This window comes from Eublepharis macularius, chromosome 1 (assembly GCF_028583425.1).
Source record: "Eublepharis macularius isolate TG4126 chromosome 1, MPM_Emac_v1.0, whole genome shotgun sequence".
Lineage (NCBI taxonomy): Eukaryota > Metazoa > Chordata > Lepidosauria > Squamata > Eublepharidae > Eublepharis > Eublepharis macularius.
Window position 1 is genome coordinate 159,281,990 of NC_072790.1, and position 20,244 is coordinate 159,302,233.

The following is a 20,244-nucleotide window of genomic DNA, read 5'->3' on the forward strand; positions in this document are numbered from 1 at the left end:
CCTGCATTAATTATACCTTATATGCAAGAGAAAAAAAACTTGCTCAAAACTAGTTGTCAACTTAGTATGTCAAAGGAAGGAAAACTGCATACAAGTCTAAAAATATCAGCAGTCTGATTTAAGATGCATGGACTTAGCAAGACATAAACCATGACATAAAATCAAGACAAGTCATTCCTCCTTATGGAATGGCCTGCCTGATGAGATTGGAAGAGCTCTCACTCTCCTGGCTTTCCACAAACTTTGCAAAACTGAATTATTCAGGACAGTTTTTTTAACTACCTGTTGCTGTAAGTATATTCCTTTTGGGTGATTTCTGCATTGTTTAATTATTCTTACTTTGTTTCAGCTTTATTTTTGCTTGTTTTCAAATTTTTGAAAATTTTGCTTTTGCATACCCTATTGCATTGTTTATTGAATATTCCAGCTGTTGAGCATATTGACTTACACTGTGTAATCCACTTTGAGTGTCAGTAAGAAGGGCAGACTATAAATAAACTAAATAAATAAACTAGGGAATCAACCATAGCAAATCTTTACAGTGATTCAATCAAAATGACTGCCAAGCAAATCAAAATGACTGCCAAGGAAATAAGGGCTTTGATGGAAAACCACAAGTCTTCTATATGCAACATACATATTGTCTGAATCGATAATTAGCAAGCCAGATGGTAGTTGTATTATCAAACATTTCACAACCTGCCACCCACCTCAGCAAGAGTGTTTACTAGAGATGGATACGGACCAAAATACAAACCAAAATTCATGACGAACCAGGCCGGTTCATGGTTCACAAACCAACAGTTCGTCAGATCCTATTACGAACCAGGCCGGTTCAAGGTTCACAAACCAGCAGTTCGTCAGATCCTATTACTGACAAACCACCACGAACCTTAGGCTGGTTCTTTTGGTTGTTTTTTTGGTTTGTCACTGCAGACAGCCTAGTGGTGATCAATCAATTTCCTAGGCAACATGTAATGGACTTCCTGCAGACCTTCTGCTGACCTGGAAGTGGCCTTCTGCTGGCCCGGAAGTGACAATTTTCTGACCTGGATGTGACATTTTCACGAACCAAATGAACCAGTTTGTGAACTGGGGGCAGGTTCGTGAAATTTGATGAACCACGAATTACATGGTTCATTTTTTTCCCCATTCGTGCCCATCTCTAGTGTTCACTATCAACTTATCTTGACTTCCACAAGAGCCAGGGTGGCAATTTCATATGAATTTGCAAGGGATGAGGCAAAATGTCAGCATTAGACCTGGCTGTGGTTCTGACTGGTGCTATGAAAAACTATTGAGGGAAAGCAACAAGACTAAGTATCCTCTTTTAACAGAGAACCCAGAACTAACATGCTTGATTGCGTTCTTTGGCAATCCTCCCAGTTCATCAACACTTGTTATAGTTGCAAGACAGTTATTTGTAGCCAGCCAGCCCCAGCAAATACTGCATCAATACAAAATCTGATTTGATCACTTTATAACAATATTCTGTAGTTAAACTTCCATTTTTTCATATTAGAAAGTTTTCAGAACAAAATTGGTAGCCATATGCTTCTGCCTTGCTTAGCCCCCTTTCCTTCCCCAGGGGAGTGGGACTAGCTGGCCTCCCTCTGTCTCCCCCTGCCGCCTGGGGCCCTGGGCCTTTGCCCTATCTCCCTGGCACAGGCAGGTTCTGGCTCCGTTTGCCCGTGAGAGGGGTTGGTCTGCTGTCCCCCGGCTGCCCCCTCTGCTTACCAGTCAGACCGGTTGACCTACTGTCCGCGGTCTGACCGGTTGACCTGCTGTCTGCTGGCTGCCCCCTCTGTTTGCCCGTCAGCCCGGTTGACCTGCTGTTCCCTCTTGTCATGTCTGGGGGCTGGGGCTCAGACCCCAGAAACACCCCCCCCCCCGCTTGGCTTTGAGTTGTGGGGGTCCGGTTCAGCCTCGAACATGCGGGACATGAAGTCCGCGTCCACATGCCGTGCCCCCTGGCGGTACTTGACGGTGAATTGGAAGGGTACGAGGGAGAGGTACCACCGTAGCACCCTGGGGTTGTGCGCCTTCATGCGATGGAGCCACTACAGGGTGCATGGTCCGTCAGCAGTACAAAGGGGTTGTTGGCCAGGTAGTACTGCAGGGCCCCCACCGCCCACTTGACCGCTAGGGCCTCCCGCTCCACTGTGGCGTAGCGCTTCTCGGCAGGCTGGAGCTTCCGGCTTAGGAACAGAATCGGGACATCCACGCCATCCCGCTCCTGGGTCAGCACAGCCCCGAGGCCGGTGTCCGAGGCATCTGTGGCCAGTGTGAAGGGCCGGTCAAAGTCCGGGTTCCATAGGGTAGTGGCGCTGGAGAGGGCTGACCGCAGTCCTTAAAAGCTGCATCTAGTTCTGGGGTCCACTGGACTTGGTTGGGCAGCCCCTTCCTTAAGCGGTCTGTCAGGGGCGCCGCTCGGGAGGCAAAGTGGGGGATGAACCGTCCATAATACCCCAGCAGTCCTAGGAATCGCCGAACCTGCTTCTTGGTCTTGGGCTGTGGGGCGTCGGCTATGGAGGCCACCTTGTCCGGTGGTGGCCTGACTCGTCCTCCCCCAACCACGAAGCTCAGGTATTGGAGTTTCTGGAACCCCAGGTGGCTCTTCTTTGGGTTCTCCATTAGCCCAGCTCGTTGGAGGGCCCTTAAGACGGCTCCCAGGTGTTGGAGGTGGGTGGGCCAGTCGGGGCTGAAGATGATAATATCATCAATGTACGCCATGGCATACGCCCGGCACTCTCCCAGCACCTGGTCCACCAGCCGCTGAAAGGTGGCCACCGCCCCATGCAGGCCAGACGGAATCTTCTTGAATTGGAAGAGGCCTTGTGGGGTGGCAAAGGCCGTCTTCTCCCGGTCCTCCGGCCGTACGGGCACCTGCCAGTAGCCCTTTGTTAAGTCCAGGGCAGACAGGTAACGGGCGGACCCCAGGTGGTCCACCAGCACATCTGCTCAGGGCATGGGGTAGGCGTCGAACTGGGCCACCTTATTCAGTTCGCAATAGTCGATGAAAAACCAGGTGGTCCCATCTAGCTTGGGCACGAGGACTATTGGGCTTCTCCAGGCACTCCGGGAGGGTTCGATTACACCCAGCCAGAGCATCTCGTCTGTCTCCTTCTCCACTGCCTTCCACCGCTTCCTGGGGATGGGGCACCAGGTAGCCCGGGCTGTCTGCCCTGGGTCAGTCGGGATGGCATGTTGAATCAGGCTGGTGCTGCCCGGCCTGCGGGAGAAGACCCCGGGAACCCGTGCACAGAGTTCTCCTAGCTGGGCCCGTTGAGCTGAATCAAGCCGGGGGTCCACCTTGGGCTCCTCAAACTCCGGGGCTTCGGAGGTCCATGGCAGCTCACTGTCAGGAAGCTCCAACAGGTCCTCGGCCATGCCACACTCCTCCTCTGGGCGCTCATGCCACCGCTTCAGGAGATTCATGTGCAGGGTCCTCCACCGACGCCGGCCAACCCCGCACTGGACTTCGTAGGTAGTGGGGCCCAGCACCCTCCGGACCAGGTAGGGGCCCCTCCATGGGTCCCCTTCCTCTCTGGGAAATACCGAGTGGTGCACCAGGACTTTCTCTCCAGCCTGGAAAGCCCTCATCTGTGCACCCCGGTCGTAGGCAGCTTTCTGCTTCGCCCGTGTGCGAGTCAGTCTGCGGTTCGCCTCGGCTTGGGACTGTTGCACCCAGTTACGGAGTTGGCTTATGTATTCCTGTGTGGTGGGCGCAGGGCTGCTGGCCTGGGGCCCCCAGCGTTCTGTCAGCCAGGAGAGCATCCCTCTTGGCTTGCGCCCATACAGCAGCTCGAACGGGCTGAAGCCAGTGGAGGCCTGCGGGGTTTCCCTGAGGGCAAACATGAGTGGGTCGATGTACAGGTCCCACTGGTGAGGCTTGTCCCGTGTCATCTTCTTCAGGGCCTCTTTGATGGTCTCATTCAGCCGCTCTACAAACCATCTGTCTGAGGGTGGTAAGCCGAGGGGAACACCTGTCGGATCCCCAAATTCCGGCAGAGTTGGCGCTTGGCTGTGGCACGGAACGGGCCCCCTCGATCCGTCAAGATTTCATCCGGCAGCCCCACCATCGCGAAGAGCTTGGACAGTGCCCAGACCACCCCCGGGGTCTGCATGGTCCTCAGTGGGATGACTTTGGGGAACCGCGTGGCGTAGTCCACAATCACCAGGGCAAAGCGGTGGCCCTGGGGTGTGTGTGGCAGTGGTCTGATGAAGTCCATCACGATGCGTTGGAAGGGCGTCTCCATGACGGGTAGTGGGGAGAGGGGGGCCTTCGGTGGGCGGCAGGCTGCCACCCGCTGGCAGGTGGGACACGAGCGGCAGTGGGCCTTCATGTCAGCATTCACGGAGGGCCAGAAGAACTGCTCGAGGATCTTCTTCAGGGTCTTGTGGTGCCCCAGATGCCCGGCCCACGCATGCTCATGGGCCGTGCGGAGGACTTCGGCCCGGTAGGCCACCATCACCAATAGCTGACGGACCTCTCCCTGGCCATTTGGGGCGCGAGCTATGCGAACCCAAACCCCTCCTTGCTTCTTGATGTGCGGGAGCCGTTGGGACCTCCACTCATCCCGCACTAGCTCCTCCTCACGAGCTGCTGTTTCTCACAAGCACTGCAAGGACTCATCTGCCCCTTGGGCATCACAGAATGGGCAATCGGCCGAAGGCCCAGATGGGTCTTCAGTCCGGGGTCCTGTCCCTATTCTGGTGGAGGGACCCTCGCCCAGGTTGTCGGCCTCCTCCACTTGCAGAGCGGTGGCAACTTGTGGGTCTGCCAATTCCCCTGCTGCCTCCGGCCGTAGCCCGGCGATCCCGGGGGCGTCTCTTCCCAATTTCTCCGCTGCCTGCTGGAGGAGCCTGAAGAACCCTGGGGCATCTCTTCCCAGCAGCACTGGCACGGGTAGGTGGGCTACCCGGGCAACTTCCATTTGGTGGCGGACCCCTAGGTACTCTACCGTGATTAGGGCTGTAGGGTACGGCTGGGTGCGGCCCATCACATCCGTCACCGGGATCCAGCGGTGCGCTGGGGTGGCAGCTGGGAGGAGTTGGGGTCGAATTGCTGAGACTGCACTCCCAGAGTCCAATAGGGCTTGTAGGATCAGCCGGCCTATCCTCACGGTGGCGTATAGACTCTGTACCTGCTTGCCGGGCAGTGGGTTACTTTCCCACACGAAGGCACAAACCCTTGGCAAGGCCTCTATGAGCGCGCCAGCTTGCATCCGCGGCTCCACTGCCTGTGCTAGTTCCGCTGGAGCGGCTTGGTAGGCTGCCTCCAGCTTTCCCCACATCCTATCCGGGCGTTCCTCCCGCCCCAGTCTGAGCTCCGCTGGGGCAGCGGCCTGGGGAGGCCGGCCCTTGACTCGCGCCTGCGTCGGAATGTCTCTCCCTGTATGGGCCACCAACTTGTCAGGGCTTGCCACAGCTGCCGCTGGGCGTGGCGCTGGGCGAGGCGCTGGGCGATCTGCTCCTGATGTCACAAGGGGGCCAGGGGTTCTGCAGGACCCTGCTCTGTGGAAGGAGGGGCAGTATACATCACCCTGACTCCCTCTCAATCCACTCGCTGGCCTGCTCAACCTGGCCTGCTTACCCCCTGCATCTTCCACCATCTCTTCTTCCCAGTACTCTCCTTCAAGCCTCCACTCTCCTTCTTGCCTTTTTCTTGGCTTCTCTCCACTCCAACTCCGCTCCATCACTCCTCCTCAAACCCACCACCTCAGGGCTCTTCCGAGCCAGCTTTTATAGGGCTTCCTTCTACTGTCCCACCCCTCTTCCAGCCTGGTCTTGGGTTGCACCAAGCAGTTGCAGCTGGGGTAGCTGATCTGGCTCCACTGACCAGCACCAGCTGTTCTCTGGCTGCCCAGCCTCCCTGCCTTGGCTGATTGCTGAAGGCATGTCCAGCTGCAGTCCCCTGGCTAGCAGCCCAGCCTCCCTGGTTGGGTTGATGGCTGAAGGTGGGTCCAGCTGCGGCTCCTTGGCTGATTGCCCAGGGCTTCCTGCAGAGTGCCTCCAATAGCCCCACCTAGAGTGGCTTGGCTTTTGGCAACTCCTGGGCCATACTATTTTCTAGCTGGGGCATGGCTTTGGGCTGTTGGGGCTGCTGCTTCTCCTCCTCAGGTAAGGGCTTTGGGTGGGTGACTGCTGGGCCCCCAATCCCTCTGCCCTTGCTCCCTTCTGCCTTGCTTAGCCCCCTTTCATTCCCCAGGGGAGTGGGACTAGCTGGCCTCCCTCTATCTCCCCCTGCCGCCTGGGGCCCTGGGCCTTTGCCCTTTCTCCCTGGCACAGGCAGGTTCTGGCTCCGTTTGCCCGTGAGAGGGGTTGGTCTGCTGTCCCCCGGCTGCACCCTCTGCTTGCCAGTCAGACTGGTTGACCTACTGTCTGCTGGCTGACCGGTTGACCTGCTGTCTGCTGGCTGCCCCCTCTGTTTACCTGTCAGCCCGACTGACCTGCTGTTCCCTCTTGTCAAGTCTGGGGGCTGGGGCTCAGACCCCGGACAAAGCAAATATTCTTCTTCATTCAAGCAACTCCCCAAGCACAAATTGTAATATCCTCCAGTTTTTTGAAAACTGATGTAAAGGATAGTATAAAGCATGAAGCTAACCCATCTCAGATGTGAATAGACTGAGTAATATAGGGCTTTGAAGGCAAGGATAAGACTGGGTACATGACAAGAACAAAATAAAATTAATGGACAGTAGTAGGAGCATAGCTCAGAATGACAAGTGACAAGGGGATCTATTTTGGTTAAGGCATATAAGGATCACTATAGGAATGTGATTGGTCTATTAGGACCGAGATAAAAAATAAATACTACAAAATCGCTATGGAATATTCAAAAACCATGAGCAAAATGAGAGTAAATGGGATATGTTGGTTTTTCATGACAGACCTAATAAAAAATTAGTTCATTTTACAATCTTGAAATTCCAGATACTCTACCCTTTTAGTAAACTCTATTTACGTATTAATATAATTCACATTTGTGTATATTAGTAATTATTTATTATAAATTTTTCTTCTGCTTATTGCTAATTTTACTACATTTTCTCATAGCTCTAAAATATCTAACACAAGAATTCCTTTAAGAGTACATCGTTCTCAACAGAACATAGCAATGAAGTAGCTTTAGAAATAGGGTATTTTGCCAAATAAATGTTCAATTCTCTATGTAAACCAGGCATGGTTGATGTGAGGCTCGTCCTGCTCCTGGCTGGTCCTGTTGCTTTCGGCTACTGCCATAGAGGTCCTGGAGGGGCCAAACTGTGGGTCCCAAGCCTCAGAAAGAGAGGTGGGTTAATGTCACCCGTGACTCCCCTATTTCTCTCTTGGATGAGCTCCTGGGCTACCTTGCCAGACATTCTCCACTCCTCTCTGGCTTGTTACAGGAGTCCCCTTCACCACTCCCAGCCTCCAACCCCCCCCCCATCCCTGCCTCCAGTAATCTAGTCACTGCCCAGGCTGCCATAGGCAGCCTCACGTGCTGCTGCCCTGTTGTCGGCCCCACCTGTCACCTTCCACCCTCCTCCACCCTGTGTGCCTGCTCACTGTACTGCTGTCCTCCTTTGGCCTGCCCCAGGGCTGGGCACCCACTGCGTGCAGTGTTCCCTGCTGCCGCAAGGCCACTAGCCATAGCAGTGCCTCCCTGGTGGCCCTACTTCACAAGCCACCCTTCCCCTGCCTGGTTCTGTGCTGGGGCACTGCCCTGCCTCGCTCTCTCTGCCAATACCAAGCTGCTGCCCATGGCAGTGCTGGCTTGCCAGCTTCATCTCCCAAGCCACTTTCCTCTGATTCGGCTGCCAGGCTGCTGGGCCTCCCAAGGAAAATTTAACAGATCAGGGAGATTTTTAGGGTATAAGCTTTTGAGAGTCAAATCTCCCTGCATCAGATACAAGACAGAATATGTAGAGACAAGAAGGGTGAGGCATTGTAGCTTTATGTTTCCCTCTATCTCCCTCAAATCTGAAACCTCTCCCACATAGATTTTAGATACTGAGCAGGATCCAAAGACCTACTTTAAGTGCACCCAGGACAATGGAATTGTTAACCTTCTTTATGCCACAACAACAACGGCTTTTTAAAACTCCCCTAATACAGTACTTGAAGAAATAGAAAACAACATGAACATCCGATCCCCTTTTTATTTCTTGAAAGTTGTCTTCAAAATGGAAATATCCTTGAAAGAATTTTGAGGATCTGTATTACAACAATAATGGTTGTAATACAGATCCTCAAATTTCTTCCAAGGACAAATATTTAAAATGGATAGAAGAATATCCTTCAATGGCACAAAAACTAATACCAATTCAAATATCTGTAGTTATAATGATGCAACTCCACGAGAACTTTCCAGAGTACTTTCATAAAACAAATCCCCTTTTACACTTTATGAAGACAGATAACTGAAACTAATTTTGTCATTGCAAATTAGACTAGCTATTATCCATGATTTAATTGCTTGTTTCTCACTTATTTTATCTTTGAATTTATGTAAAAAATAATTTACCATAAAAGAAAAAAATGAACATCAAGTAATTTGTTATATTGTTTTGGCTTGCTGTTTTGGTTTCTTGTTTGTTTGTTTTTTGACATGCTGAGAATTTTCATTTGGCACACATTAATATTTATTAGTAAAAGATGTTGTTTTATTTTACTTGACAAAATAGCAAGCCTCTGTTGGTTGTTGGCCTACAAATCAGCACTCTGCTGGTTTGAATTCCACTACTGCCATGTGCTTAGCAGGTGGCCTTGGGTAAGCCTCTCAGCCTAGGGCTACTGGTCCCTCAGTGGGGGTGAGGGATTCCCTACTCCCAGCCTCTGCTCCCTGCTGCCGCTCACCTGACCAGCAGGGGGAAAGGCCCTGGAGAACTGTCCCAGAAACCTCCCAGGCCAGCACATAGTGGGCATGCTGCCCATAGGCGTCACTTCTAGAAGTGAAGTCATCATGTCTGGCAGAAGGCCCACTGCTGGGAACAATGATGTCACTTCCAGAAGACACCATCGCACCTGGCGGGAGTGTACATGTGTGTTTCACTTGCACAAGAGGAGACCAGCAAGGTATGTTTCTGGTCCCTCCTTCCCACTGGGAGGGTAAGGGGCCTTGGCAACCCTGTCTCAGCCCCAGCTCCCCAGCTATATTGTGGGGATAATAATAACACTGACTGTGTCGCTTTGAGTGGACACTAATCTGTCTGTAAGAGAGGTATATAAGCACACTGTTATTCTTATCTCTCTTAACTCTGGAAGCATTTTCCACGCAAATTGTAATACTTCTACTTTATCCTATATATCACAAGTAAGCTTTTAAAATTTTCGATATTTACAAGCCATCACCAGCAAAGTAAAATGGTGCTGCAATGGGAGAAGAAGACACTTTGCCCACCTGCTCAATATACTCTGCCAATGGGCAAAAATCAACAGCTGTCCATACATGTACATTCTCTGTGGAGGCCCCCGCTTTATGAAATGGCAAGCCTGAAGAGGTCAGGAAAGTTCCCACTCTCCCAGCTTTCCACAAGCTATGCAAGCCAAATTATTCAGGAGGTCTTTTTCACACAGATAAGAAGCCGCGGACAAGTACAAATAGCGCTATTCTTAACGATGGGACTGGATTAAAGCCGAAAGGACGTCCAGTTGCGGACGTGAATAGATGCAAAAGGAATATCCAAAACTGTGCGACACACACAATAGGAACATAGAATGTGAGAAGTATGCAACCAGGTAAGCTGGAAATATTAAAACAAGAAATGGAACGTTTAAACATTGGAATACTGGGTGTGAGTGAACTAATGTGGACTGACTCAGGACATTTTCAGTCAGAAAACCACAAAGTGTTTTACTGCAGAAATGACAAACTCAAAAGAAATGGTGTTGCCCTAATACTGAGGTGAGACATAGCACAAGCAGTCGAGAGCTACAACACAAAGTCTGACCGAGTAATATCAATCAGACCTTAGGGAAGGCCTATTAACATAACCATCATCCAAGTTTATGCCCCAACTACAGATGCTGAGGAGGAAGAAATCGAAAACTTTTATGCAAGTGTTCAAGATTAAATTGATCACACACCTAAACAAGATATGCTGATAATCATAGGTGATTGGAATGCAAAAGCAAGAGACAAAGCAGAATCAAACGTAGGAAAATTTGGACCAGGATCATGAATTGAAGCAGGAGAGCGATTCATAGATTTTGTGAAGCCAACAACCTGTTCATTGCTAACACATGCTTCAGGCAACCGAAAAGACAATTGTACATGTGGAAATCACTGGGTAACCAATACATAAACCAAAGAGATTACATAATTGGAAGCAAAAGATGGAAACATTCAATTCCATCTGCTAAAACAAAACCAGGAGCTGAATGTGGTACAGTTGCCAATATCAACAATTAGAATAAAGCTGAAGAGAAACAGTAAAAGAATTATAGTGCCAAAATACAATCTAAATAATATTCTATATGCCAATAAAGGCTAACTTGAACTTGAACTTGAAATAATATTCCTGAAGAATTTAAAGACCAGGTAAGGAACACATTTATAATACTAAGTTTAATTGATCGTTAGCCAGAAGAACTATGGGCTGAAACCAGAGATATTATCAAGGAAGAATGTGCAAAGACTATTCCTGTAGCCAAAAGGAATAGTCTTTTGAAGGAGAAGCCTAAATGGATGACTGAGGAAACTCTTAAAATTGCTAAAGACAGACGGGAAGCAAAAGCAAAAAGTGACAGAAATAGTCAGAATTCTAAATGCAGCTTTTCAACTATCTACACGCAGATACAAAGAAATCTATAATAATAACCAGAGCAAAGAAATAGAACAACAAAAAAGGAAGAACAAGAGATCTGTTCCACAAGATCTGGGAAATCAAAGGGAAATTCAAGCCACGGCTTGGGATGCTGAAAGATCAACATGGAAATACAGTATCTGATCAGGACAAAATAAAGGAAAGATGGAAACAATACACTGAAGAACTATACAGAAGAGATGGAAAGATGACAGATATTTTTGATGAAGCATTCTTTGATGAAGAACCAGAAATCTTAGAAAGTGAAGTAAAAGCTGCACTCAAAGCAATTGGGAGAAACAAAACACCTGGAGTAAATGGAATACTAATAGAGCTACTTCAAGCTACAGAAATGGAGTCATCAGAATCTTAACAAGAATCTGTCAACAAATATGGAAAACAAAACAATGGCCCACAGACTGGAAACGCTCAGTCTACATTCCAATCCCCAAAAAAGTGCAACAACTATCGGACTATTGCATTAAGTTCCCAAGCAAGCGAAGTGATGCTCAAGATTCTACAGCAAAGACTCTTACCATTTATGGAACAAGAAATGACAGATGTTCAAGCTGGGTTCAGGAAAGGAAGAGGCACTAGAGATCACATTGCAAATTTATGATGGCTAATGGAACGCACCATGGAATTTCAGAAGAAAATCAGCATGTGTTTTATTGATTACAGCAAAGCTTTTGATTGCGTGGATCACGAAAAGCTATGGATAGTGTTAAAAGAAGTGGGGATGCCACACCATCTGATTGTTTTAATGCACAATCTGTACTCTGGAAAGAGGCTATTATTAGGACAAAATATGGGGAAACAGAATGGTTTCCAACTGGCAAAGGTGTCAGACAAGGATGCATATTATCTCCCTACCTGTTCAACCTCTATGCAGAGCATATCGTAAGAAAAGCTGGATTAGATCTAGAAGAAGCTGGAGTGAAAATTGGTGGAAGGAACATTTTACAATTTGAGATATGCAGATGACACCACGTTACTGGCAGAAAATAGTGAAGATTTGAAACAACTACTGATGAAGGTTAAAAGAGAAAGTGCCAAAGCAGGATTACATCTGAACATCAAGAAGACAAAAGTAATGACTACTGAAGAGTTACACAGTTTTAAAGTTGACAGTGAGGAAATTGAAATTGTCCAAGATTTCTATTCCTTGGCTCACTCATCAACCTACAGGGAGACTGCAGCGAGGAAATCAGGAGACTGAGACTTGGAAGAGCAGAGGTGAGGGAGCTAGATAAAATCCTTAAAGATAAAGATGTCTCTCCGGAAACCAAGATCAAGATAATCCAAACAATGGTATTCCCCATTACGACGTATGGATGTGAAAGTTGGACAGTGAAGAAAGCTGACAGGAAGAAAATTGATTCATTTGAAATGTGGTGCTGGAGGAGAGTTCTGCGGATACCGCAAAAAGACAAATAAGTGGGTAGTAGATCAAATCAAGACTGAATTCCCCCTAGAAACTAAAATGACAAAACTGAGGCTATTGTACTTTGGTCACATCATGAGAAGACAAGATTCTCTGGAAAAGTCAATAATGCGAGGAAAAGTAGAAGGCAATAGGAAAAGAGGAAGACCCAAAACAAGACGGCTTGACTCAATAAAAGAAGCCACGTCCTCCAGTTTGCAGGATCTGAGCAAGTTTGTTAAGGATAGGACATTTTGGAGGTCTTTCATTCATAGGGTCGCCATAGGTCGGAGGCGACTTGACGGCACATAACACACACACACACACACACACACACACACACACAAAGAAGGCTATGATTCAAGGAAACAGTTCAAAGAGATGCTTTGATAAAGGTCAACAGTGATTGTTGACCATACTGCTGTATACAGTCTGTTGCTGTTAGTATGCTCCTACTGGATAGAGCTGTGTTCATTTAATATGTCATGTCAATTTGCTTATGCTTTGTCTCAACATTGTTTTTAGTTCTGTATCGGATTCCTGCTTCTTTTCACATTTCTGCAATCCTTACCCTATTGTACTGTTTACTGAAGGTCACAGCCACTGATTGTATTGACTTACACTGTGTAATCTGCCTTGAGTCTCAGCAAAAAAGGCAGACAGTGATTTAAATTATTTAAATAAACACAGGGAGAAGGGATGGCAAAAGAGACTCCTCTCTTCCAGGTACACCCCAGCCTGGCATTTCCCCCCCAAGCTAAGCATACAACGAAGCATACCAGGGAGAGCAAGTTATTGTCTCTTGTGTGGGCCAGTCTCTCTCTCTGGTTATCAACTCTGAGTCTCTCTACACGAGACATCTGACAAGTGAAGAACATGTGTCGGGAGATACAATGATAGCCAGGAAGGGTAGTTTAAAAAGACAACCATGGGCAGGGCAAAGGCTTTGCTATACACTGAAGCTGTGTGAAGGGGCTGTGAAATGCCAGAAGGAAAACTTCAGCTTATTATAACCTCTCCAGGTACAAGCCCAACTCTGGAAGGCAGTTCCAGCCCATTTCCATTTCTCACTGCCCTCTGGTTGTGATCCCACAGTTTTAAACTGGAGAGGTGAAACTGATAGAGCCTTTGGGAGGCAAAGATGAAATTAACAAACCCTCTGAAGAGTGATCTCCGCCAGCTCTGTCTTTTTAAACTACACTTCCTGGCTAACATTGCATCTCCCTACACTTGCCGAACATGCGCCAAGGCATCTCGTGTAGACAGACTCTCGGTCTTGGGAAATTATAATGATTACATAAAGATCCCTACAAGCAAGTGGTGGTGTTTCTCATTTAATAGTTTAGGCTGGTTCTATATAAATCATCATCACCTTCATCAATATTTCTAATTCTCAACATGACTCCATCTGCAGATACTTAAATTGGTGGATAAGTGCCATGGAGACAGAAAGCAGGTTTTTCTGCAAACTTGAGGGAACCCCCAGGTTTGTAGAAAAATCTGAAAACTTAAAAAAAAATTGAGGGGGGATTAAATCTCCCCAAGGCCCCAATACTCCTCTACCACCCACCTGCAGTTTCACTGCCTGAACAGCAAAGTGGAGGATGAGTCATGGCTTGCTTCACTGTGCTGCCACTAAGGTGGTGAAGTGGCGGGCAAACAGGCCCAGGAGGTGTTGCTGCTCCCTCTCTCCACTGGGCAGGGGACGAGCAGAGTTACAGCTCACCCCCGTGGGGGAGGAGGGTGGTGAGGTGGCTGCAGCAGAAGCGACCATGATCTGGCTGGGGGATGGGCAGCTGGGTGAGGGAGGAGTCACAGCTGGCTGCCTAGCACAGGGGCAACTATGTGGGTGGGCAGGGGAGGAAAGCTGCTATCCAGCAATACTGTCCTCCTTTCCACCTTCCAGATATGATGTCATAAATCTGCCCTCCAAAACTGCCATTTCCTCCAGGGGAACAGATCTCAAGAGTCAAAGCTCCCTCCTTCAGATACAGTTATCTTCAAGTATCTGAAGAAGCAAGCTTTGACTCTCAAAAGCTTATACTCTGAAAATCTTGTTGGTCTCAAAGGTGCCACTGGACTCAAATCCTGCTGTTCTACTGCAGACCAACACAGCTACCTAACTGGAGATTAACTGTAATTTTGGGAGAACTACAGGTCCCAATTAGAGAGTGGCAACCATATATGTCTTCTCCTTCTCCTCCTCCCTTCCCCCTCAAATGCTGTTTCAAAAAGTTGGAAAAATATTGAACATTTAAAGGTTGACCATGAGGTGCCAGCTTCTACTTTATATTTATGAATCAGTTGTCCCTTTAGTGGTATTTTAAGAGAGCCAGTTTGGTGCAGCGGTTAAGAGCACAGGACTCTAATCTGGAGAACCAGGTTTAATTCCTCACTCCTCCACTTGAAGCCAGCTGGGTGACCTTGGGTTAGTCACAGCTTCTAGCTCTCTCAGCCCCACCCACCTCACAGGGTGTTTTGTTGTGGGGATAATAATGACATACTTTGTAAACTGCTCTAAGTAGGTGTTAAGTCATCCTGAAGGGCAGTATATAAATTGAATGTTATTGTTATTATTTGTTTCTACAAATATCTAAAGAAACCATTAGCTCCAGCCCTGATCACACATAAAAATAAGGATGCAAGCAGGCTTGGCGAAAAATGTCTTCTCCCTCTAATAATGTGTGGAAAAGGCAGTTGAAGATTTTCATGGCATGGAAATAAATAACATTACCTGGTAAATAACATACCATTAAATCTCTAATAAAAAAGGACATATTTTTCCTCTAGGGAGTTGGAATCCCTACCTAAAAAACAGCCCAGTACAATGATAGATGATGTATTGTCGAAGGCTTTCACGGCCGGAGAACGATGGTTGTTGTGGGTTTTCCGGGCTGTATTGCCGTCGTCTTGGCATTGTAGTTCCTGACGTTGGGACTGTGTCACAGCACTGTGACACTGAGAGATCTCTGTCTTTTGGTGCTACACCTCTGAAGATGGCAGCCACAGCTGCTGGTGAAACGTCAGGAACTACAATGCCAAGACCACCGCAATACAGCCCGGAAAACCCACAACCACCATGTTCTTTTTATGTTTGTGAGCAAGGAGCTTTTTCGATAAGCCATAAAAAGCTAAAACTGTATTGCATTCATGTACTGCCATCTACTGGCTATTGTAAGAAATAAACTATAACAAAAGCACCCCCTAATTTCTGCACGATTTTCTTACTTGAACAGCACCACCCTTGTAAGGACCAAGCTAGATGAGGCCTTTTTTTACGCATTCGGGTGCAGACCCAGCCCAATTCATTTCCCTGCAGCTACATAGTTGCTGTGGGGAATGTCGTTTTAAAAAATCAGCAGGAGCCCAGTTCAGCTTGGAACTCCACTTGAAGGGAAGCACTCCTATCTCTATCTTGCCTCACCCATGCTGTATTCCCAAACTGAAACATCCTCGGGGAGGAGTTGAGCGGGGTGGCGTTCAACTATCCTGCCCTTCACAGCATGCTTAGGAGCACCAGACGCGGACCACCCGGGGGAGGCAGCTGCGCTTAAGCCCCCCCCCCTCCCCCGCTTTGGAGTGGACAGAACCACAAAAGCGGCTGCGAGTTTACAAAACTCAACCGCTGTGCTGCCCTGCCACGCTTTCCAGGAGAAAGGCGATCCGGGCGGCTGCTTCACTTGCACAGCTAAGGGCCCGGAAGCGGCAAGCGAGAGGAAAGGAGGGAGGCTCGGCCGGTACCTGCGCAGGCAGCGCTCGCACACGCCTCCCAGGCGCTTCTTGGTGACGGTATAGGCGAAAGGCTCCGCGCGGTACAGCAACTCGCCGGGCTTCGCGTGCTTGGTGAGGCGCAGGCCATTCCCTTTGCCCGGGCTGGCAAACTTCTCCATGGCCGCTTTGACGGAGCTCAAGGACGAGCCACCCGGCCGCTGCCACCGACCTCCTTCCCGCCTTGAGCCCCACGTGACAGCGCTTTCGTTGCCGCAGGAACCATTTTTAGTAAGGGCTAAAAGCGCAGGGTGTGTGGTCAGGAGATTCTCCTGCTCCGATCCCGTCTAAAATTGTTTCCACTCCCAGGGGCATCACAACGACCTCTAAGTGTTCTCCCAGTCCCAGGCCTGTCAATAGAGTAAAAATTCCCTTTTCGCATGTTAGGCTGAAACAGGGAAATGAGCCCCTCGACTGGGCTCTTTGCGTCTTTGGCGGCTCCTTTGCACAGGGAAATTAGCGGGGCTTACATCTGAATTCTTGGCAATAAGGTAATGCCTTAGCGGAGAGCGATTCAGTGCATTTTAAAACATGGCCACAGGAAATGTTTTGACTGGCATTCCTATCCTCAGGATCGGACTTGAGCACGCTTCAAACTGAACTAGAGGAAATCTTACAAGGTCAGTCTTGGCTAGTCTGACTGGCCGAGGCTTTCCCACCATCTTTGAACCTTTTAAATGGACTTATCAGGGATAAAATTGCCAGCCTCCAGGTGGTAGCTGGAGATGTCCCAGAATTACGACTGATCTCCAGGCCAAAGAGATCAGTTCCCCTGGAGAAAATGGCTGCTTTGAAGGGTGAATTCCATGGCATTATATCCCACTGAGGCCCCTTCCCTCCCCAAACCCCATCCTCTCTAGATTCCACCCCTCAAGTCTCCAGGAATTTCCCAACCTGGACCGGGCAAGCCATTGAATTTGGGATCTTCTGCAGACACCTGAGATAAGCTCTGCTGCTGCACTAAGACAGCACATCTGAAACATCTCCAGTCCTAACACCTTCTGTATTGCATTGAACTTCTGTCCCCTCTAAGGTGTTATTACCCACAGTTTTCATTATCGTGGGCATAGTTAAGCAATTCAATCTTTAATTCTAGCCACTAATCATAATTTGTCCTTTTAGAGTACGCTTCTGCTGAAGATCAATATGCACTTTAGAAATGTTAATGAACTGGATTAATCAATTTGGACCTTTCTCTAGCAATAGACTCTGGTTATGGAAGACAGTTCTGAAGGGTGGCTTTTAAACTGCATCATCAGAAAGACAATGATTTGAACTGTCTTGACATATAGAGCATGTAATTCAGCTCAATTTACTCCTTAACATACTCTGATGTCCATTTTGCACATACCACCATTCCTTTATTTTCTCGTTTCTTCTTGTATGCTGCTATAATAGATTGTGAACTAATGTACTTTAATTCAACCGGAAAAGTTAACGTGGTAAGAGCATGGGGTTTTTCTCATCTGCCAATTCTCAGACAATACATATTTTATGTGACACAGATTCTCATAAACCTGAGATATTATACAGAAGAGGTCCAAATTAACATCTTTAGAAAGTAACAGAAAGTATGATAAAACTATTAATCAGCATTAATCTCATCCAATGGGATCTAGTCAGTGTTTAAGGTTTCAACCAAAGGTTATGGTTAACTTTGATGGCTGATAATGCCTGTCTAGCAGGATTGATCTTTCACAACTCTGCAGCTGCTTCACTGAATGTGAGGATAAAATAGAGAAGAAAATTATGTAAGCTGCTTTGGATCTCCATTGTGGAGAAAGGCAGGGTTTAAATGAACTAAGTAAATAAATAATACATATAGCTGAAGGGGGGTGGGCAGATAAAAGGTTGGTGTGTGGGTGGGAAGGAGAAGGAAGCAAGGAAAGGTGAGGATATGGGGGTTGTCAAGAGGATGGAAAGAGGGGGAAATAGGGTGTCCCTTACAATTCCTTGCAGGTTCCCCACTGAATAAATGAGCCTGGCCCAGCCATCAGTACTGTACAACTGGACCATCAATTTGCCAGATAGAGGCTGCCAAGAGGAAGGAAAGCTGAAGACAGGGGCAGATAAAGGTATGTTGGGTGGAAAGGAAAGGCAGAGGCAGGAAAAGCAGAAAGTTGGGGGGGGGCTTTCAGGGAAGGGAAAAATAGTGGGGGAGGGGAGAAATGAGACCCCCCCCCCACACACACACACAACTTCTTACCGGTTCTAATCTAAAACCTGCAGTTAGATCTCAACTCTCAAAAGCTTATATCCTGGAAAATCTCATTGGTCTACTGAACTCAAATCTTGCTCTTCTATTGCTGACCAGCATGACCTGAAACTGTTCCCAAACACAGGATCAAGGGCAATATATGTTAGGCTTCCCATCCATTTTCTTTCTAAGACTTGAAGTTCAACCCAATTTAGGGTACTTGAACTGCCTGCCAAAGTTCCTTTACCAAACACCCCACCACCACTTTTTTTTTAACTTATACCAGTAATTTGGATCAGCTCCTTCTACCTCATGCCCACTCTGATTAAATACCAAGGCTCCCATATTCCTCCCTATGTTCTTTTCAAAGTTTGAAAGAAAATGATCTTGTGTTTTGATGTTCTTGTCACTTGCCATTAGTGAATCCTTCCCTAGTATTTTTCTCTCTGGTCCCTCAGCTTGTCTCTCAAGGGGAGTACTTTTCAGAACAGCTGGATGCCTTGAGTGTAATTTGGTCAGTTTTATCATAACCAAACAAGCTGTTACAAGCCTTCTACTGAGTATGTGGAATTATCTGTACTAGTCTCAAGCTTCTGCAGTCAGCCATGTTTTTAAGAAAAATATTTTGTAGAAATCTGAGTTTTGGCCACATTTTCAGTTAGATGCTGAATGAGGCTTAATTATGTGGGAGACTTTTTTCACCTATGACTTCATTCATCAAAACCAACTCAAACACCCTTTACTGTTGGTAGTTCTCAGAGGAAAACATGTAAGATGCCTGCCTTCTCCCAACTTTTGAGCTAATAGCAGTCCGGGGATCAATTTCAACTGTGGCATTAAATTCTGTCCCCCTAAACCAAATTGGTCCCCATATGATTTCTATAATTTTTAGAACTTGGATGATCAGATCACAGATCTCCCAGCATCTCATTTATTTTGACCCAGCATCTCATTTATCTGTAGTGTTACAGATGCTTGAAGAGCTTGTTTCAGCCTCTCTTAATTTCACTATCCACATGTCTTCATTAATAAGGACGTCTGGCTGATCATCTCTCTCTTCTAGATTTCTATCTGGTCTCCACTGATAATTGAGTAGACTGGCTTCTGTACCATATTCTTCAATTTACTAGCATGACATTATCTAGTAGGCCAACATGATCATGTTGCTAGAACAGTTTGCTACGGGTAATTGATTCTACTTTGTCATGCAATATGATTCCGTTTTCAAAATGAGACTGTTTTTGCATTAAATAATGAACCAGTCAAACACTAAAGTTTTAAAAGCAATTTATCCTTGTTATAAAATTAAGAATGCCCTTTTCCTAGGATGGGGAATTTTGTACCAAAACCCAGAGCACCACTTACAATTTTAGAAACATGCATCTCACTGTATCACAATGCAACACAGAAGAGGCACAAGCAGCTAGTTGATCTACAAGATTCATCTAAACCTCCTTTTCCTAAGCATACATCAAACCTTCCAGAAGAGTTTCAGATGCTCTCAACAGCTGTGAGGATTAGCAACAACCTTTTCTACACCCTCTGTTCAAGTTATCAAATTCCAGCTTTTTTTAAGGCCATCAGACCATTTTCTGCATAGCATAGTTTATATTACTGTTCTATGAATACTGTTAAAACATGACACATTCCTTCAGCAGTTATGTTTCCAAATTTGCATGAGACGTGTAGATTCTATGAAGACATAAAGGTAACCAGACCTCTCATTTAAGGAAAAAACATTATTCTAGACCACAACTAAGTAAACTATAGTTTGAGATCACATTTCAAAGACTGTATCTCAACCATATAATTATTTTACTATACAAGTTTAAGGTGGATACCACCTTCCGAATGCTATCAAAAGGCATAATACAAGTTTAATTTTTTAAATAATGACGTAGTAATTATTAGTAAATACCAAGGACTGTTTTGCCTCCAGTGATTATTTTTGTCACTTTCCCAGGTCCTTTAGATAACCTTATTAAGGAACATATGCACACAGACAACCAGAATATCCTATTTTACCTAAAATACTAAATACCTACAATTCAGCAGCTAAACAGTAT

At 47.0% G+C, this 20,244-nt stretch overlaps 1 protein-coding gene across 1 annotated transcript in view; it reads right to left on the reverse strand.

Annotated features, from left to right (window-relative positions):
- Positions 1 to 16,118, reverse strand: part of SMYD3 (SET and MYND domain containing 3) — a 714,934-nt gene extending 698,816 nt beyond the window's left edge. The window contains exon 1 of the mRNA XM_054983157.1: positions 15,955 to 16,118. Coding sequence (XP_054839132.1) covers positions 15,955 to 16,103 — 149 coding nt within the window. The 5' untranslated portion in view covers positions 16,104 to 16,118. The remainder of the gene's footprint in view (positions 1 to 15,954) is intronic.
- Between the last annotated feature and the right edge of the window lie 4,126 nt (positions 16,119 to 20,244).